Raw genomic sequence first — 19,917 nt, forward strand, 5'->3', positions numbered from 1 at the left:
TGTAGGCCAACACAAAATAAAGCTCCAGACACAATTTTTTTAGTGTATTTTACATTCCAGGACAGCTGCAAGTCAAGGTTTATCAGTTTTCCCTTCGATTTCTATAAAACCGCCCATTGCGTTCATTTTCAGGGTTGGTATTTACTAAAAGCACAGAACCATTTATTTTGAATTATTTTAAATGTATACCCTCTTCTACCTTGTCTCAAAATGGTTGCTGTCGCTGCGCATAAATAAATTCGCCCTATCAATTGATGCTGTTTGAGCTGAGTCTGTCCCAACTGTCACATTGGTATGAGTGAGTTACAGTATCCAGGAATTGAGCCAACGGTAGTGGTCGTTTATTTATTAAGGCTACTCCGCTCTGCATTCTGCTGGGGAGGCGGGCTCGCAGGGCTAATTTGTGTCTGGGGGGGGGCCCGTTCCCCAACCTTCATGCAGGTTCGCAAGGCGGACTTCAACACGGACCCCTACGTGCAGGAGTTTGGTCTCTCCATCAGTAATACTATGATGGAGGTACGAGGTCGCATTCTGCCTCCTCCAAAGCTACAGTATGGAGGGCGGACCAAGCAGCAGGCCATCCCGAACCAAGGGGTGTGGGACATGCGGGGCAAGCAGTTCCACACGGGGGTCGAGATCCGCATCTGGGCCATCGCCTGCTTTGCGCCCCAGCGCACGTGCCGAGAGGACGCCCTGCGCAACTTCACCCAGCAGCTGCAGAAGATCAGCAATGACGCGGGCATGCCCATCATTGGGCAGCCCTGCTTCTGCAAGTATGCCACGGGCCCGGACCAGGTGGAGCCCATGTTCCGCTACCTCAAGTCCACCTTCCAGGGCCTGCAGCTGGTCGTGGTCGTGCTGCCGGGCAAGACCCCCGTCTACGGTACTCGCTTCTCATGAGCTCTTCCTCCTCTTTCTACTGGGGCAGCACCTGCCGGGACGTCCCGAGATGCCACAATGTCATCGCGTGACATAATAGTGTCACTTACTGTGACATCCAATGCTATGTGACAGCACTACATCACGTGACATTGTGCCGTCACATGCCGCGACATCACATGGTCACATTATGGTGCCGTGATGTCATGGCGTCATGTAACATAGTGGCGTCACGTGCCATGACATCACAATGTTGCATTATGATGTCACCTTTCATCATAGTGCAATGTGACATGTTGTCGCATTACGTTGCAGTGTCACAACATCACATACCACCATGACAGTTAGCGGAGCAGTTATCCCACCAAATTTAGCGAAGAAATTTTCCAGTCACAAACACAAAACCTTGCCGGTGCGAAAACTTGCTGCTACAAAACCTTGCTGTTGTGAAACCTTGCCGATAACCACTATCGTTGTGAAAACGGGTCAGCAGCAGAGTGAAAGACGCAAAGTGGTGCAGAGACACACATCTTGCACTTTGCGGCATCCTCTCTTTGAGCTTTAGTGTGTTTGCCTCTTGGGGCAGGTTGAAGAGCCACTTAGAATGTCGTAATGCTCAGGCCTCGTCTTCTAGGCGGTATTGATCTGATCGTGGACATCCATGTTAGGTGGGGGGGCAGTCTTAAGTGACATAGGGCTTCTTTTCCTCTATGTCCCACCACAATGGAGCCTTATTTAGGAAGACATTTTCGAAATGGGGCAATGTGAAGCATCATCGGCGAAATGGCTACGGACGCGCAAAGCTTAGTGCTGCAGTGCTTTAAACAGCATGCTTTTGCAGCTGCAGTCGACCTGTCCCCTATTATTCGGCTGAATTTCAACATTGCAGGGTTGGCAGATATGCACATAGTTGGACGACTCGGATGCTACAAATTTGTCCTTGTTTTGTGTTCCTTCTGCGATACTTTTAGAACAAAGGAAAGTGCAAGCTTGAAAGTCGCAGCAGTGAATAATGTGGATAGTATGGTTGTGTCTCATTAATACGAACACCGCTAATATGGATGCCCCTCTATCTAGACAACATATTTGGGGAAGAACTGGGTTATCGACAACTCACTCTTTTTAAAGAACAAGGTGTCCACATTGACGAGACGTCACTGTATCTTTGTGAAATTGATTGTAATCTAGCAGTCATCCGTCTGCAATCTCTTTGACGCTTGACCTTGGGCTTGTGGTGAGCGCTTGGAGCTGACCGTATGGCATGTTGTGGGTCCCTTGCAGCGGAGGTGAAGCGTGTGGGGGACACGGTGCTGGGGATGGCGACGCAGTGCGTGCAGGCCAAGAACGTGAACAAGACGTCTCCCCAGACCCTCTCGAACCTGTGCCTCAAGATCAATGTGAAGCTGGGCGGTATCAACAGCATCCTGGTGCCTAGCATCAGGCCCAAAGTCTTCAACGAGCCGGTCATCTTCCTGGGTGCGGACGTCACACACCCGCCGGCCGGCGACAACAAGAAGCCTTCCATCGCCGCGGTAGGTTAAGGCACCCCACTGTCGACCCTCGCAGGTCCCAGGCACGAGAACATATTGCCTCGAGGTTGCACACCCTGAACTGCGAACAAAACAAAACCCTCGATTCACACTCGTTTTCTGATCATGCCCCGTTCAGCGCTAAGCTGCTAGGGCAATGTAAGCTTTGTGCGCGTTCATTGAATCTGTCGTATGTCAATCTTTTGCAATGTAATCGTGCTCCCACCCATTCCCACTTGCAGAGCAAGGTCAGGTGTTGAAAGGCAGGCGGTTGATTGGTTTGGCAAGCATGAACCGTATTACTCGCTTAGTGAACGAACCGCCCACGACATACTTTCAATTTTAGAACGCGGCTCTTAGGTGCCCGTTTCCAGCTTGATCGGCGTCACCGTTGGCGTAACCGCACGTTGCATTATGGGACGTTTCCCATAATTGCGTCACTAGGGTCACGAGTGGCGTCACAAAGGTCACTTGAAGGTCATTTGAAGGTCACAACCTTCGCATGACTTTCTTTCGTGCGACCTTCACGTGTGGCTTCACGAGGGAGGGGGAGAGGGAGGAGGAGAAGGTATGAAGGAGGAGGGCCATACCCTCCTCCCCATACTCTCCCCTCCTCTTCCTCAAGAGCTGCACTCTTATTCGGCATTATAGAGAATTGTAAACGTCTTTTTTTTTTTTTTCATTTTCCCTCATGTATTGAATGCACTCCCATCGCTATTCAAGTTTCCTTGCTCTGGTCTCGATCGACGGTCGAGGAATCCGTCCCGGCCTCGGCACTAACGCAATGAAGTACCGCAGAAGCCTATGGGAACATTGCAAACAATGATGCACACACTATACTCTGTGACAACTTTTCTTGGAAATGCAGTGGAGGGTACAGGCATGCGTTCCCTCCCCCATTTTGAGCGCCGAATAAAGCTGTGCGCAGGCTGTCCTCCTCTTCACTGCGTTGCCAAGAAAAGTTGTTGTTGAGTATAGGAAGCGTTTGGCTCATAGGTGCCCGTCGACGGGTGGCTCACGTCGGCCGAAGTAGCTTTTAAACTGGATGGATGCTTCGCTTGGGGCAGAGACGCCTGACAAGAAATTTGGAAGCTCGGGGAACCCCTACGTTCCTAGCTACCCGGTGTGAAAGCCCACAGTCTGATCGTAGCTCTTTTATGGTTGCCGACAAGTTGAGAACGGCAGGGAGGGCCTTTGGTTGTCCCACCTCCAGCGCGTGCTTTCTACCTTTAACATGATGGGAACAACAGCTACATATGGAGGACAACGAAAAGAACACTTGTGACATGAGTCCTACCTTTGGCAATGGTTCGGAGTCGCCTCGAGCCTTGAGCGCGTGTGCACAGCCAAAGAACGGTGGTAGGCACGAAGCGCAGGCTGGAGGCCGGGCACTCGAAAGATGTGCCCCGCCTTTCTCGTTTTGTCGGCGACCACAGCAACTCTGGTCCCGCCTTCTTCGTGTTTCAAAATTTCCAAAACGCCGAACTGATACATAACTTCTTCCGTTCACGTGGCGTACAACAAAATTGCCGCGGCGTGCGGCGGAGGCGACGGGGGCGCCGTTTTCCAAAAGGTCTGTCGGCGCAGGTGGTGGGCAGCATGGACGCCCACCCGAGCCGGTACGCGGCCACGGTGCGGGTGCAGCAGCACCGGCAGGAGATCATCCAGGACCTGGCCTCGATGGTGAAGGAGCTCCTGATCCAGTTCTACAAGTCGACACGCTTCAAGCCGAACCGCATCATCTTCTACCGGGACGGCGTGTCGGAGGGCCAGTTCCAGCAGGTGCTGCACCACGAGCTGCTGGCGGTGCGGGAGGCCTGCATGAAGCTAGAGGCGGACTACAAGCCGGGCATCACCTTCGTGGTGGTGCAGAAGCGGCACCACACGCGCCTCTTCTGCTCGGACAAGAAAGAGCAGATTGGCAAGAGCGGCAACATCCCCGCGGGCACCACGGTTGACCTGGGCATCACCCACCCGACCGAGTTCGACTTCTACCTCTGCTCCCACGCGGGCATCCAGGTGGGGTTAAAGTTTTAATGGCAGATTTGAAATTGAGTGGATCTGTTAAGGTGGCGATCGAGGTGGGCAGGCGGTTCCATTCGTTGCTTGTTTTAGGAATAAATGAAGAAAAAGTACATGTAAGTGCGACAGTGAGGGACACCTACTTTATGACTGGCCCGCACGGGATGACAACTATGCCGGTTCTAAAAGCAGCTCGCTTTTCAGTGAATGATTTTGATGATAAATCTTATGAAAATGGCTAGTTAGCATGTTTCTCTGTAGAGCGAGATGAGAAAGGTCTAAAGTAGCTTTCATTAATGAAACACCTGATCCATGATGGTAGATAGACAAAATAAAGCGTGCACTCCGATTTAGTATTGATTCTAGGTTATTTGTAAGAAAGTCTAGGCTTACATCCCATACGCAGAAGCATACTCCAATTTGGAATGGGCAAGAGTTTTGTAGAATAAAAGCTTTAAAGGACATATGCAAAGGAAGAAAACATTTTTTTTTAAACAGCTTAGATGGAAAGGGGATATCATAAAACAATTTTGCAACGAAGGAAAAAGATTTCTAGAGCTATATTTACGGGGCTATACGAATTTGTAGTTGGCGCCCGCGGGCGCCGCGGACAAGTGGCCCTTATTTATCACGTGGTGCCTACGCTCTTTCGGAAGCTTCCTATGGCCTCTAAAAGTAACTTATTCATCTTTGTCTGAAGTATAACAAAAATCTTAATAAGTAACTTTTAGAGCCCAAAGGAAACTCCTGAAAAAGCGCAAGCAGACGGACAAACTTGTGCGGCGACGGCACCGTGGAGAAACGCGTTGAAACGGCATCGCACAATGCTCAGCTTGCGGCAGCGGCGTGATTTTGCGGCGGCAGCGATGCAGAACGGCGGTGCACAGACCTACCGTGTGACCAGCGGCGGCTCCCACGGGCGCCAACTACAAATTCGTTTTGCGCTGTAAATACAGCTCTAAAATTTTTGTAGCGTGAGCTACACTGGCCGAGGTTGAGCAGTTTCGCGTGGCTAGCATAATGAGCCGTGCTCCGTGCTGTGCATGCGTGGAGAGGTTAGCTGTGATATGGACACCTAGGTACTTGTAAGACGTCACTTGTTCCAGCACAGACCCTACAGTGGTATAAATAATTTTCACTATTAGTATGGCGAGGGATTTGCGTCACTTTGCATTTATTAGTATGAAGACACATTTTTCGTGTGTCGCACCGAGTAGAAATTTTGTTAAAGTCAGACTGAAGTATGAAGGTATCGGCACTAGAGGATACAACACAAAAAGCTACACAGTCGTCAGCAAATAATTTGATGGATGAGTTGGTAGATTTGAATTATTTATGTAGATAAGAAAAAGCAGGGTGCCGAGAACAAAGCCTTGCGGCACACCAGAGCCGACCGCGCAGGGGGAGGAGTCAAAATAGTTAGCGGTTACGAACTGGGTTCTGTTAGATAAAAAGTAGGGGTGTGCGAATATTCGAAACTTCGAATACTTCACGAATAGTGCCCGCTATTCGATTCGATTCGCTTCGCACTTTTACTGTTCGAAGTATTCGAGTTCTTCGAATATTCGAAAACTGCGAATAACTCGAAACTCGCTGGTAAGTCCCAAATCGCGGTCACGTTCCCAGTTTGTTTTTGGGCTGCGCAGTATAGTTTCGAACTTGGCAAACCCCAAAAGCCAACCTAAGTGCCTTTTTTTGGTGTTATTTCTTGTACGAAGCAATGGAAGTGGAAATTCTATGTACGCGGTAGCGCGATCTGACCTTCGCTTGCCGCGATATCTGGATTGCGGAGATGGCCCAGTGGTAGGGGCGCAAACATGTACGGAGCCATCGCTGCGATAAATTTGATAAAGGGCTACGATTTGGAAGGGCACGTACATCGTCGTGAGCTCTAACGCCACGGACTACAGCCACTCACTCATGAGCACTCACAACTGAACGACAGAGCCCATAGAGACTGGCCCACTGGCCTACAGGGCCAAGGGGCCAAAGTGCTATGAATTTGGATATGGATTACGGCTTACTTTCGGGGATAATTTGTACAGTTGTTACCGTCGTTGCCATGATGGATCATGCCACTCGAGTTATTTTCCGCTTGATTTTCTGATTAATCAGTTTTCCAGTATTCATTTTATTTCTACCCGTTTTCACCGCTCAAAGTGAGACTTGCTCCCTCAGCTGCCTCGGCCGAAAAATAGCCGTATTGCGTCTTTAGCTTTATAGCTTCTTCGTGGCGCCCTCTCTCGGCACAACTATTGCACACGAAAATATATTGCGCAAGGTTAGTTCTGCAGGAGGCTGTGGTGGCCGCGAGGCGCACGTTTTCATCCCTCGTGTCGTGTGCCATGCTTTACGTTCACGTGGTTGCGCTCGTCTGTGTCTGCTGGTGCTTGAGCTTGATGGAGCCACGACAGGAATCGTCAGGAACTCAACAACCACGGCGGAGTACACAACCTCCTGCCAGCACAAGAAGTCCCGTATGGACCCATTTCCGAAAAGTTTGCCAGGGTGAAGCTGTCTGCAACCTTTGCGAAAGCTCACTGCGAACCCCATCAGGCACGACCACTACTCTCGTGAACCATTTGAAACGGCACGCCAATCAGTATGCGGAGTTTCAAGCAGCTGCTAAAGTCAAGCCTGCTAATCAGCCAAGCATTGCTGATGTGTTGAGAAAAACGGCACTGCCGCAAGCGAAACGGGAGGCTTTGGACCTGAAGATTGCCAAGATGGTTGCGCTCGACCTGCAACCGTACACGATTGTGCAAGACCGGGGATTCCGGGATTTATTGAAGGAGGCAGTCCCAGGTTACCTGCCACCATCGAGAACAACGCTGTCGCGCACGTTAGTGCCGAAGTTGTACGACGACACTAGAAAGAAGGTTCGACTTGAACTACAGAATGCGTTCGAGAGTGGCATGGAGTCTCTCTCCTTCACCTCTGACATGTGGACGTCCAGAGCGAACGAAAGCTACATCAGCCTGACCTGCCACTTCCTGGACTCGCAGTTCAAGCTCACTCGCTACAACTTGAGCACCTGTCACTTCCCAGGCAAGCACACATCAGCTAGAATTGCCTCAATTCTTGATAAGCTTGTCACAGACTGGGACATTCCAAAGGACGTTTGCCCTTTTTACGTGGTGACTGACAACGCTCGCAACATCAGAGCAGCCACTCATGCACTTCCTTGATGTGAAAGAACTTGTTTTGCTCATACCTTACAACTAGTCATCAGCGACGCGAAAGAGATGACTCCAGGACTTTCTGTACTTTGTAAAAAAGCAAGAGGCATTGTTGGGCACTATAAACATAGCAGCCCAAAAGCTCAGGAAAGGCTCAACTGCTACCAAAAGAAAATAGGCAGATCCCCCCTGCATGTTGTTCAGGATATTGAAACAAGGTGGAATAGTGAATGTGCAATGCTGTCCAGGCTTTTAGAGTTAAGAGAAGCAGTAACCGTTGACCTTGCATCTGAAGCGGGGTCAATTGAAGGCTTTACCGGAACAGAATGGAAGGAAATGAGTGATTACGTTGCTACTCTGAAGCCACTAGAAGAAGCAACGACCAGTGCTGGAGCTGACAGCTACCCAACCTTGTCAGCCCAAATACCCATCTTGTATTGCATCCTTGCATGCCTGAACAGCTCCATCAGCCAGCAGACCATAACTTCCTCGTTCTCATCTAACCTGGCCAAGTGCCTCAAGACAAGATTTCCTGACTACAAATTTGACCAAGTAGCCAGCTTGGCAATGCTCCTAGACCCAAGGTTCAAGGCAGTGGTCTACGAAGAGGACAGGTCGATGGGGAACTGGTTGAAGAACCTGGGAGTTGAGGAAGCGCAAAAAATCCCTGAGACACAAAGAAGCGCAGGGGCGCCCTCAGAGACAGCGGCCCCTGAAGTTCCGTCCAGGTTAGCGCTGTGGCAAAACTTCGACAGCCTCATTAAACAAAAGCAGCATTCAATGACACAAGCTGAAGAAGAGGTTGCAAGCTACTTGCATGAAGACGTCCTGGCTCGGGAAGAGGATCCTTGCAAGTGGTGGTGTGAGAAGGGTGCCACAAGATACCCCCTGTTGGCTCGACTTGCAAGAAGGTACCTAGCCATACCAGCCACAAGTGTGTCTAGCGAGCGCCTGTTTTCAGTGTCTGGGGGAATTGTGACCAGCAAAAGAGCATCACTGCTCCCAGAACATGTGGAACAACTTACATTTCTTCATGGCAACATTCTGTAACTTCATACTCTAAATCGTGTTTTACTAGTATTACTTTATCTGTCTTTTTATCAGTCACATGTGTGACATTTTTTTTATTGCCATAATAAAGTTAACCTTTTTGTAATTACGTTTGCTGAAAAAGAATTCCCAGTTCGTTTTTGATAGAGTATCCTTGGTTGATTCACATCAAATAAAAAATATTTGTATTCGAAAATATTCGATTCGATTCGATTCGTAACCTTTACTATTCGATTCGATTCGCTTCGAAATATTTTGATATTCGCACACCTCTAATAAAAAGTGTTCGATCCAACCAATAATGTGCCTATCAATGTTTGGTGTGCTTCACTTAAAAAAAAAACTAGTTGGTGAGAAAGAAGATGGAGAGCTTTAGACAAATCTAGGAATATGCAGTCAACGTAAAATCCATTGTCTAAAGCAGTGAAAAGTTATTTTGTAAATGATATTAGTTGGGTCTCACATGAGAATGACTTGTGGAATCTGTGCTGGCATGACATAAAGAATGAATTAGTATTAAAGGGAAACTGAAGCGGTTCTCTATTTGAGAAAAAACATTTCAATGGCCTTCATTCTATCCCCAGGATGAGGAATATCAAGATTATTTTTCAATTTGGTGCACGGGGGCTTCAGAAATTAATTTTTAAAGTACCGCCGAAGCCCCTCCTTCCCGGGGCGTGACGTCACACTAGGAGCCTTCGGAATATCTGCTCTCGCGCATTTTCAGCGCCTATCAAAGCTATGCACGCGCACTCTTGCTATTTTCAGAAAGGTCGGAAAGAGACGTCACGACTGGTGTCAGTGCGGGAAAATATACCTGGCAAGCTTGCGTTGCACGCGCTGAACACACGAGCGACACGCGCTTGGCGGCCCGAAGATCCTAGTATGACGTCACGACTGGTCGAATGTTTTTTCGCTTTTTCTCGCTTTTAGTTGCATCTTCAGGGAAAACAAAAGTGATATTCAGATTCACGGGATAAAAATACGCCAGAATTCACCTCTAACTCGTTTTTTTCAAGAAGTGTTTCAGCTTCCCTTTAAGGAATTTAACCATGTTGAAATAAAATATATGTTTGAAAATTTTGCAGGGAATGCTAGTTAATGAGATGGGCCGGTAGTTAAAGTGGTGAGTGCACACCACCAGACTTAAATAAAGGAACCGCCTTGCCCATGTTCCGATCACTCGGTACCAAACAAGATCCTAGTGACTGGGAATAAAAAGATTAGACAATAATAAATTAGTACACTTCAATATTTTTCAAAAATTTGGAGTTAATATCATCCGTTCCTGACGAGATGAGGAAGAAAGCTTTGAATTTATGAATAGGTGCGTTACACCAACCCAGCCAATAGAAACAGGATCCATAGGCGGGAAATTTGTAACGCCAGTGTCAGAAAGACAAACAGAGGAAACTTGCAAGAACGACTTGGAGAGCACTTGATTCAATAGTGAACAACATTCAGCAAAAGGAAGGGCTATACCAGTTCAATCATTTGGAGATACTGAGTTCTGCTTTGAGCAACCAATTACATTCCAGAATATTTTGGCATTTTCTGTCAGTAAGGAAGAAAGTGTGTCATGAAAGAAAAAAAAAAAAATGTGCTTTGCCTTTTGATTGCATCATTAAACAAGAAGTTGATGTTGTGATGAGCAGTCCAGTGTTCTTGCTAATCACTTAGTTTGGCACTCTGGAATAGCCGTTTTTTCTTATTTAAGAGGCACTTTAACGATATGGTGAACCCAGCAGGACAATGCTTGCACGGAACGATGCGTTAAGGGTATGTATTTATTAACTAAATGGTCCACCTTGTCCTTAAACTGGGACCAGCTATTTTCTGTGGTTCATTTCAAGAAGTCCTGGCATGTACTATCCACAAATATTTCGAGCTCTCTATTGATGCAATCAAAGTTGGCCTTGTTGCAGGTCCTAATATATTTAGGGTTTTTGATTGAACGATTAACAGCTTTTTTGAGTGTGAAATGAACGAGGTAGTGATAACTTAATCCAGGTAATAATGTTAACCAGTGAACTACATCCGGAGAAATCGTCAGGACCAGATCAAGTATACTGGCGCATGATGCTGCAGTTCAAGTGGGCTGAGTTATAAGCAGGGAGAAATTAAAATCTGTGCAAACGTTTACAAACAATGCTCCTTCACTCTATAAATTAGAGATAAGCAGGCCATTAGCAGTCCAAATTATTTTGAGATAATTAAACTCTCCCAATAAAAAAATTGGTGAATGCGGATACCTTACAACAATATGGTTTAATACATCATGAAGGTCAATGCAAAAAGTTAAGGAAGCATTAAGGGGCGTAAACGTAACGTAAACCTCGGTTTACCTTTTTTTTTATATTTTATCCGCTATGAATTTTGCTAACCACTCCGTTCTGTTTGTTTTTGAATCTTATAAAAGTTACTTGTTACCATTAAAACTGTATTATAGGGTGTTTGTGGAGAATAACATAGAGGACGAAAACAGGACGACACGTCCTCTATGTTATTCTCTCTATGTTTCGTCCTCTATGTTATTCTCCACAAACACCGTAACTTAACCAGCACGCTCCATTTCCACAACTGTATTATGTTTTTTTTTTATTTTATAATATGCTTTTTAGAGAGTGACAGCATCTGGCGACATGGTGTCAGCCCATCTTGACCTAAAATAAAGTTCTGTGTCACTCGGGGAATTTCACAAAAGTATTCGGGGAAAACCTGGAAAACTCGGGTAATTTGTAAACGTCAACTTGGTAGACACCCTGTGTGCACAGGCCTTGTGTTGAGTAAACACCGAGGTATGGGGAAACGAACGGGTCAGAGCGCCCCCTATAGTTCGATCTCCTGCCCAACAGCAGACGACAAACTGGCCATTCTCAACGATTGGGCAGTTCCGGTGGGCTGTACCGTTGAAACTGTGCAAACATGGCTTCATTTCCCTCTTCGTTCTCAGCCAACTGGAATGATCTATGTTCGGTACAAACGAACAATGGCGACTCAAATACACGCCCATAATCCTCGTGACTCAAGCCCTGCGGGAAAGGCTGACGGCGGCACGCTCTCCCGTGCAGGGCACGAGCCGCCCGTCGCACTACCACGTGCTGTGGGACGACAACCAGTTCTCTGCGGATGAGCTGCAGTGCCTGACGTACCAGCTGTGCCACACGTATGTGCGCTGCACCCGGTCAGTGTCCATCCCGGCCCCGGCCTACTACGCCCACCTGGTGGCCTTCCGGGCACGCTACCACCTCGTCGAGAAGGAGCACGACAGGTGAGGACCCCCCGGGATCACCTTCCAGGCGTCTTGCTGTCGGCCGCCGAGGAGACGCCAGAGCGAATCTCATGTCCGATCCGACAGCGGTTGTTTTGGCGATGGCAATCTCCCGGGGACGCTGATCTGATCGCGCGTCCGAGACGGGCCTGGCGATCTCGGCAACTAATTTATTAATGTTTATTTATTGCGTGTATCTTCAGTGCCCGAAGGCATTATGAAGGGGGAGAGCAGTTGAAAAAAAAGGAGGAAAACTATAACTAACAAGCTATATTATGACAACAAACAAACAGTCAAAAAGAAATTGAATCATTTCATAAGATGGGTTAGTGACAGTATTTCGGAACAAGTTAAGGTCAGTGATGGTAGCAGTCAAACCGGAGAGTTGGTTCCGTTTTAATACTGTACAAGGAAGGAAGGACGAGGGAAATGTCATTGTTAATGAGCTTGGGACTGATGATCGACATGTGGTAAGAAGTAAATGGAGAGAGTTATCATTTGATCGAGCAAGAGGCGATTATGAAAATAAATTTTATGGAATACACCTAACCGTGAAACTTTATGCCGTAGAGAAGCTTATTGGACGGGCATCGAGCCGGTTGCAATACCCCTCAACAATGGAAAGTAGACGGCAGTAGCTGTGGCCACACAGGCCGAGCGCAAAGGCGAAGAGTTGAATAAGTTGGGCGTAATTCTGTCGAATATGCGAGCCTAAGACTGCAGCTTAGGGAAATGCTTTGCCTGCATATATAGCGACTGGAAGGGTCATTTGACAGTCATGGTCAAACGACCGTCGTAAAATTGCTCTACGAATGGTAAAGGAAAAGAAAACGGGCACATCTTGTTTCTGTGTGGCTGTCTCGGTGTGTATGTCAATGTCAAGATAGCCAGTGATTGTAGGTTTGCTCCGCATATATCGATTCTGCATCAGTGCGACCTGTGATTGCTGCCACGTATTGCATCGAGTCGTGCAGTCTCAGTTAAAAGAAACTGTGCTTGACATCTGGTGGGTCCACTTACTAACGTAGGCCTAACGACATTTGAAATGGGCCTCGTAAGAAAAATAATGTAACGCGCCACAGGGGAGAAAAAAAAAGTAAAAAGAACAAGTTATTTGAAGGTTGCGTGCCTCTTACCAAGCAACCATATTTTGTTTCAGCATGACTTGGAAAATGGTAAAATTGCAGTTCTGCCGAGGCAACTAAAGTGCGTCGGAGCAATTCGCACCGAACTCCCGCAGAGAGCTTTTATGCATCTTGCTCCAGAGCTTACGGGGGTTGTAGCATTTGCCCTTTTGCGTATCGGAGTGCAGACATTGCAAGAAAGGGAGCGCCTGACGTGGTTGTCTCTCTTTTCAGTGGAGAAGGCAGCCACCAGTCGAGCAACGGCGACGACCGCACAGTCGTGGCGCTGGCGCGCGCCGTCACCATCCACCCAGAGACCCTGAAGGTCATGTACTTCGCCTGAGCTCGGCCCCGGGAAAGCTCCGGGCCGGCCCGGGGAAAGCGGACCGGGCTGGCCAAGGGGCAGCTGCAGCGTGTGCGCTTTGGTCGCCGGTTTCGGCCGCGGCGGCGCAGCTCCCACGCCGCCCGAGCACCTTCTTGCGGGTGCTTCCGGCTTGCCTGCCATGCCCGGGTTCGAAGAGGGCCACACGCAGCCGTCGGGAGAGTCCATTTTAGTCAAAGGCCGTTTTGCCAGTTTTATGAATAGAACGCAGCGTCTATGTTGTTTGGAGGGGCCGGCCGTCGGGAACCGACCCCTCCCTCCCCTCTGCCCGCCTTCCGCCCACCCTTGCACGCAGCTTTTACTGTATGTCGCCACTGTTGGTGCGTCGCCATTTGGTCCTTCTAGTGTCCCCCGTCCGCTTGTCGGCTCCGAGCTTCATTGCCACGTTCGTCTTCTTGTCGTCTGAATGCACCCAGGGCCGGTGGCTCCCAACACCTCGCAAAGCCCGCCATTGTTTTAAGCCACGCCTCCGATTCGCACCACGGTCACACGACCCCTCCCCCTCTTCCCCTCACTGCCCCCCACGTTTCGAAGGAGGACGTCTAGAACGGATAATTTATTCGGAGCGCTAGACGACCGAGCGCATGCCCTAGGCGTCGCTTTCCTCCCCGGAAATTCCCGTTCGTTGGGCGTCAGAGTTTTCTTAATGCGTGCGACGGAGGAAGTGAGCGAAAGTTGCACGTCGCTCGAGAGAAAGCGGGGGGTGTCCGAGAGCGAGTCCGTGCGAGCGCCCTTAGAGCCCGCCCCCTCGGAGGCGTTCTTGCCGCTGACCGAGGTTGTTTCCCCGGATCCCGCCGGAATGATCGCGGCGACTGGGGGTGCGCGTCGCGTAGAAACGGCAGCGCGTGTAGCACCGAACCTTTGGCCAAAAAGTAGGTGCTGTATCTCGTCCGCTCCCGTCCGCGTCGTCGAACCCCCAATGCAAGCTCCGTCGGAATGCCTTGTCCCCGCCTTTCCTTTTATGTGTCAGTCCTCTGCTCGGGACCGCCATGAAACGCTCGGGAACGAATGGCGGTCGGTCGGGAAGAGTGTAACGTACCGGTTGCAGTGCCCGGCGATTCTTTGCCGTCCCCGTCGCCATGACCCGGCCGGTCGCCCTGACGTCCCCAATTTGGTCGCTTCATCGGAAGGTGCGTCGACGGCATCCCCCTCGGCCGTGGCGTGCCGATTTTATTTAACGAGATGTTATCGACGAAGGTTTTATCACTGTTGCTAAAGGCCCTGCCGCATTGAGGAAGTGCGGCAACGTCGATGCAATGTGTTCATTAACGATCGGTCGAGTCGGTCGTCCTCTCTGTTGCCCGACGACCTTGTCACTTTGCGGTCACGGCAGCACGCCGCAGGCAGCAGTGTCACTCTGGTGCGACTCTTGGCAGGGGAAACGAGAATGTGTTGTGTTGGACGGCACGTGTTGCAGAGTTTGGTCAATGAGCAAATTCTGTACTGGCAATGCAACAGCGCAAAACTCCGAGAGAGTCCGTTTGGTAATGTGTCTTTTTTTTTTGTTCTAAGAATTTAACCGTGAACACACCAGTAAAATTGAGCCAAATGTGCGGCCAAGGTAACTTGACAAATGCTTTTATTACTTGCACGATTTCCACATTGTCTGGTGGGCACTTTATTGCTAGCATCATAAGATGATGTGTGTACGCATGCATTGAAAATTATTAGAATTCATCTAGGAAAAGAAAGCAGCGCAGAATAATATGAAGCGTGAGACGGCGTTGAAAAATATTTTTTTATCCCGACCAGGAACTGTCGTTTGCAATTTGTAAGCGACATCGGCATTGCCGGTTGGCTACGCTGACTTTGCTTTTGGCACTGACCTTTTGTGTGCTAGAAATGGGATTTATAGCACAGAACCACTTTGTATGTTGGCGAAGAATCGTGAAAATGCCGGCCATTTCCTCCTTAGACCCCGCCGTGTCGTCGGCTAATGCAGAGCATTCTGATGAAATTAATAGAAAATGCTCCGCGTTTATGCCTTTTCCATTAACTCGCTGGCAGATGTCGTGCTGTGAGAATTTGCAATCCTTTCCATTTGTGTGCAGCGATGCCTCGCTGCAGACGAATTGAAGTAAGTCGCCATTACTATTATTCAAAAGGAAAATGAAGTGTTGCGGTGGGTCTTTCGTGTTTGTGGCGCAGTATGATGGGGGCGTTCTCCGACCGTCTGCAAAGGTGCTTGCTGCCGTTGCCGCAACGTGGCACAGTCGCCAAAAATGTCTTTCCCTCGTTTTTACGGACAAAGTTGTTGAACGGTTTCCTCAATGTGACGGTGCCTTGGGTGTGTCAATGGATTGATGTGGGAATCCTCTACGGTTAGATTACTTCCCGAAATGCACGGTTTTGTGTAACTGCCAAGCCCTGTAGGAATCGTAGCGTTGTTTAACCCTCGAGCGGAAATTGACCCGTAGATCGCGCCGCCCCCCGGCAATGGTTCGAACCGTGGGAGCAGACTGCGAGCTGGTTGTGAGGGTACCGGCTGTCGGCTTTAATTTTCGGGGGAAAATATTTTGATAATTTTTGCGTTGGCTCGCTTTTTGTGTTTACGGTATAAAAGCGGACAAGTTTAACTCGTCCCCTTTCAGCCATACGTCGCGCACGTGAGGGACGAGCGACTGGAATAGTTTCATCGGTTCTCAAGCACCAAAGGTTGAATGTCTCTCTTTTACCCTCGGTGGGATCGCGAACCCTCTGCAACGACGGTCCGCAAAGAGGCGCCGTTTTGTGGTTTTGCCATTCAGTGAAAGAATCGGGTGGTGGCCATTTTCGCAACCAGCTGGTACATGCAGTCACAATTAATGCCGATGGCATTTCGATTGTGCAGTTGGGAATGGAATTGTGCAACTGTTTTACGCGTTCTCCGCGATTTCTGACGTTGTCTCGAAGAAATACGATGGTTCGAGTTGCCAGGCATCGGAGAGGAGGCGGCAGCGTCACGCAGCAGCGTGTATCGTTGCCAAAAGTGCGCCATCGGAATCATGTGCAGCTTCGAGATGAAAACATAGACGACGGTAAAGGTGCATTTGCCCATAGAAGCCCCGCCGCGTAGTGGTGCGATACCTCAAAACAAAAACAAAAAATTTGCGGTGTAATGAAATTGTTGCGTCGTACGCCTCATATCATCATCTTTTTTTTTTCTCGGTGTAACGAAGTAGTTTTGGACCCCATTTTCAATTTGATACGAGGTTTTGGTAATTTTGCACGCACGTACCAGCCTCGTTTGTGAGCGAAACAATTGCAGAGGTTCTTCTGCCTTGATCCAGGTGTCTCGAACTGGTTCCGTCATCGCAGAAAGAACCCTGCTGTACTGCGCATTTCATTGGAGCTATTCTGGTAGGGTTTGAGAAATGGGAAATTCGGCCATCCAGGTTAAAAACAGATATGACCGCAGGCGGGTCATTGAAGTGACTCTAGCACTGAATCCGGACGATGTTGCCCCCGTGTCGTCCGACGCGCATCGAGAGCATTTATTTTGGGGGCTCTTGTCTTTTTTCTGGGGACCCTAGAAGCCGTCCTCAACTTCGTTGAAAAAATGAAAAGGCCACCTGGGAAAAGACCTAGTCGACGCCTGCTTCTGTTCCTAGCACGCGGGTTCTCTTTGTTTATGCCTCATTGGTTTTTCGAACCGAGGGCTCTAGAAGGAAAAGGCATTTCTGCCCATAGAGCCCTTTGCCCATTACAGTCCAGAAGCGGCAGTATCGAAAAACACTGAAGAGAGCAGATTACAAAAGTGCAGTTACAACGCATGCACAAACATAACTGGCACATGCTGGTGAGGAGATCGAACAGTCATCCTGGCCTACACGGCCGGAGTGAGCACGGTTCACTCTGACTGTGTAAACAAGAAGTGCAAATTACTCGTTTGTTTCTGCTGCAGCTTTTGACTGGGCCTTGCGTTGAATCGGTGTAGCACCGAGTGCTCGTCGCAAAAGTGTGCGAGAAATTTTGTTAGTCTTTGGAGATAAATCTTGGATATAATGAAAGATGTGAAGTGAATAAGGAAGCCCTAGTACATCCCAGCGGTAGCGAAACTTAACTTTGGTGTTGGGGGGACGTCCTCCCTGAAGTGCCCACTCCGGCAAAGCATTGTGATTTTTCTTTCTCTTGAGAAGAGTTCATTGTGTCTTGGAAAGTGCAATAGTGCTGTTCATGGAGCTTTAGCCAAATATTTCTGGAATAGAGCGTATAACTTCATTATTGTTATTATTTTCTAATCGAGTTAAAGCAACGATAGTGCTCATTAGCCTAGAGCTTATAAATTGCCTATAGAATGGTACTTTTTATGCCGCGCGATGGGACGCGGTTCTCGGTTGCCAGTGTCTCGCTTGCGACGAAAGAAAACTAGGATCGGCGCCATTTTTGTGGTTTTGAAGGGAAATTAGTCTTTGCAACGAGCGTCTGGAATTCCAGTGTCGCGATTGAAATTAAGTAAGATCTGCCAAGGCGACATGCTTTTGAATGGCGAGTGGCCTTTGAAGAGCAGGAGGAGTGTAGACTCGGTAATTTGGAAGTTTTGGTTGATTCGAAGTGCAAGTGCGGTCTCGGGAATTGTATATGGAGTGCTATGGAGAACGTTGCCGGTTAATTTGAAGGCTACACCTCAGGACCTAGATGATTGGAAGGTTTTTCGTTTTGTTTTTATATGTTTTAGAGACCCAAAGTGAGCTGTGATTATGTCAGCCACACCACCCCGTAATTTAACCACTCTGAATTATGTATTGACGTGTGGCTGCCACGCACTGTTTCTTTATGGGCCCCTAACCAGTGTTTTCTCGAGTGCCGCTCATCGAGCATCTGTGTGTTCAAGCCCGGCGTCGCCACATCGACGCCACTTGTTTCGTAGCCTCCCGTAGCAATCCCGTTCGGTCCAAGCACTTCCCGGTCCTGTGGTCACCGGCAGGGTTAAAACTGCAGGGCGTCTCTTTCGGGCCTCCTGCACGTGCTCGTAGCTTGCGACACGCCGAAGCGTCGGCGAAGGTGGGAAGCTCTCGCTGGAGACAGGATGCCCGAAAGACCTTTCTGCCGTTGCTATCCTGTCGGGAACTACAGCATGCGCCACCAAAGGCACCTCGAGCTTGACGAGGGTTAAGAGGTGGTGCGGTGCAATGGCTGGGGTGGCCTACTGCGGCAGTATGGTGGCGGCGACGTTCACCCACCTCAATTGAAAACCCAAACGGTCCAGGCCGACGACGCACGACGGGGGCTCCATTCTGGACACCTAGCAAAAAAAGTCTGCGAAGAATTCGACCGCCGCGATTAGAGGGCACCAAGGTCGAGCGCAGCACCGGCCAATCCCGGCTGCTGGATTCCTCGCCATCATTTTCGCCAAATGTCCGGACTAGAGCCCCGGGTCTGGGCTGACAATGTGCAGCGGGTCGGGCACAGGTCGGGCTGGGCCGTTTACCTCAAGTGTAGGGAAAGGCTACCTACCGTACGTGCTGTTCAATCATGCCGCTCTCCGACTGCTCAGAGTAACAGCCTGTGGCTAAAGGGCTGTCCTCTGGAAGCTTGCCAACTCTGAGGAGGCTGCTTCCAATTTGGTCTGCAGCGATGCAATGTTGAATCGCTGCGCAATGCTATTTGGATTGAAACATTCCAATGAAGATCTACCATGGGCGTTTTGCGTACTCTGTTTTGCTGTCGCCAGCAAATGCTTTCCAGTTTGTTTGCTGTTGCTCCCTGGGGTTCCTCAGAGTTCCTGCCCAGTGTCGAGACCTCAGATATTTTTTTTCTCCGCTGGAAGTGTGGTTTGCACGTAGTCGGAGACATTGTGATGTGGGTCCCACTTGCTCATGTGGGACATTCAACTTGCGCTTTTTTTGTGCATTTCAATCGTGTCAAAACATTGTTGGTTGCTTTACTGGTTTTGTACTAAGCACAAGGCCTACGAGGGTACCGTTCTTTCGAAACTGCTGCCGCTGAGAATTTGACTCCTACTGCAGACGTGTCCAGCACTTTGATTGGCCCGTTAGAGGCAAGCCCGACGACCAGGATCTTTAAACAATGTTTTTATTCATAGAATTGAGCCAGCATGACTTTTATCAATGCCACACCTTTTTATGTCTTATAGTGTCGCTCACATTTGTAGTGCTGTGTATTTGAGCATGTTCCAACGGCATACCCCATTTTGTTGTCGGAAAGCAAACATCGAGGATCCATTTCGGCATATGTCACGTATTTATTATCGAGTAAATATTGTATTATTTCAGCAGACGAACGGCTGTTTCTTTTTGACTGGTGTCTGTGCAATGTAGGGAAGAATATTGTGCAGAGGCTGCTCTTCGGAAAAAGATGGCTCCTGCACATGGTTAGACCTGCCCCGATCCTGGGTCTGCCCGACGTTTCACATGCAGGCTTGGGTCAGGGAGCGCTAGAACAAGACCAGAAAGACCTGCCCGAGCTGGAATCGGAAACGTGTCGTGAGTGGCATGTACACCCCCCCCCCCCCCCCCCCCCCTTTCCCGTTCTAAGCGTC

The 19,917-nt window shown here is 49.0% G+C and overlaps 1 protein-coding gene and 1 pseudogene across 1 annotated transcript in view; both read left to right on the plus strand.

Moving 5' to 3' along the window:
- Positions 1-19,655, plus strand: part of LOC121836818 (protein argonaute-2-like) — a 41,357-nt gene extending 21,702 nt beyond the window's left edge. Inside the window, exons 10-14 of the mRNA XM_042292048.1 lie at positions 442-883; positions 2,161-2,411; positions 3,996-4,427; positions 11,731-11,930; positions 13,289-19,655. Coding sequence (XP_042147982.1) covers positions 442-883; positions 2,161-2,411; positions 3,996-4,427; positions 11,731-11,930; positions 13,289-13,397 — 1,434 coding nt within the window. The 3' untranslated portion in view covers positions 13,398-19,655. The remainder of the gene's footprint in view (positions 1-441; positions 884-2,160; positions 2,412-3,995; positions 4,428-11,730; positions 11,931-13,288) is intronic.
- On the plus strand, positions 6,598-7,320 carry LOC121836819 (annotated as a pseudogene).
- Positions 19,656-19,917: the final 262 nt, after the last annotated feature.

The sequence above is a fragment of the Ixodes scapularis genome, unplaced genomic scaffold, assembly GCF_016920785.2.
Source record: "Ixodes scapularis isolate PalLabHiFi unplaced genomic scaffold, ASM1692078v2 PGA_scaffold2__306_contigs__length_199485367, whole genome shotgun sequence".
In the NCBI taxonomy this organism is placed as follows: domain Eukaryota; kingdom Metazoa; phylum Arthropoda; class Arachnida; order Ixodida; family Ixodidae; genus Ixodes; species Ixodes scapularis.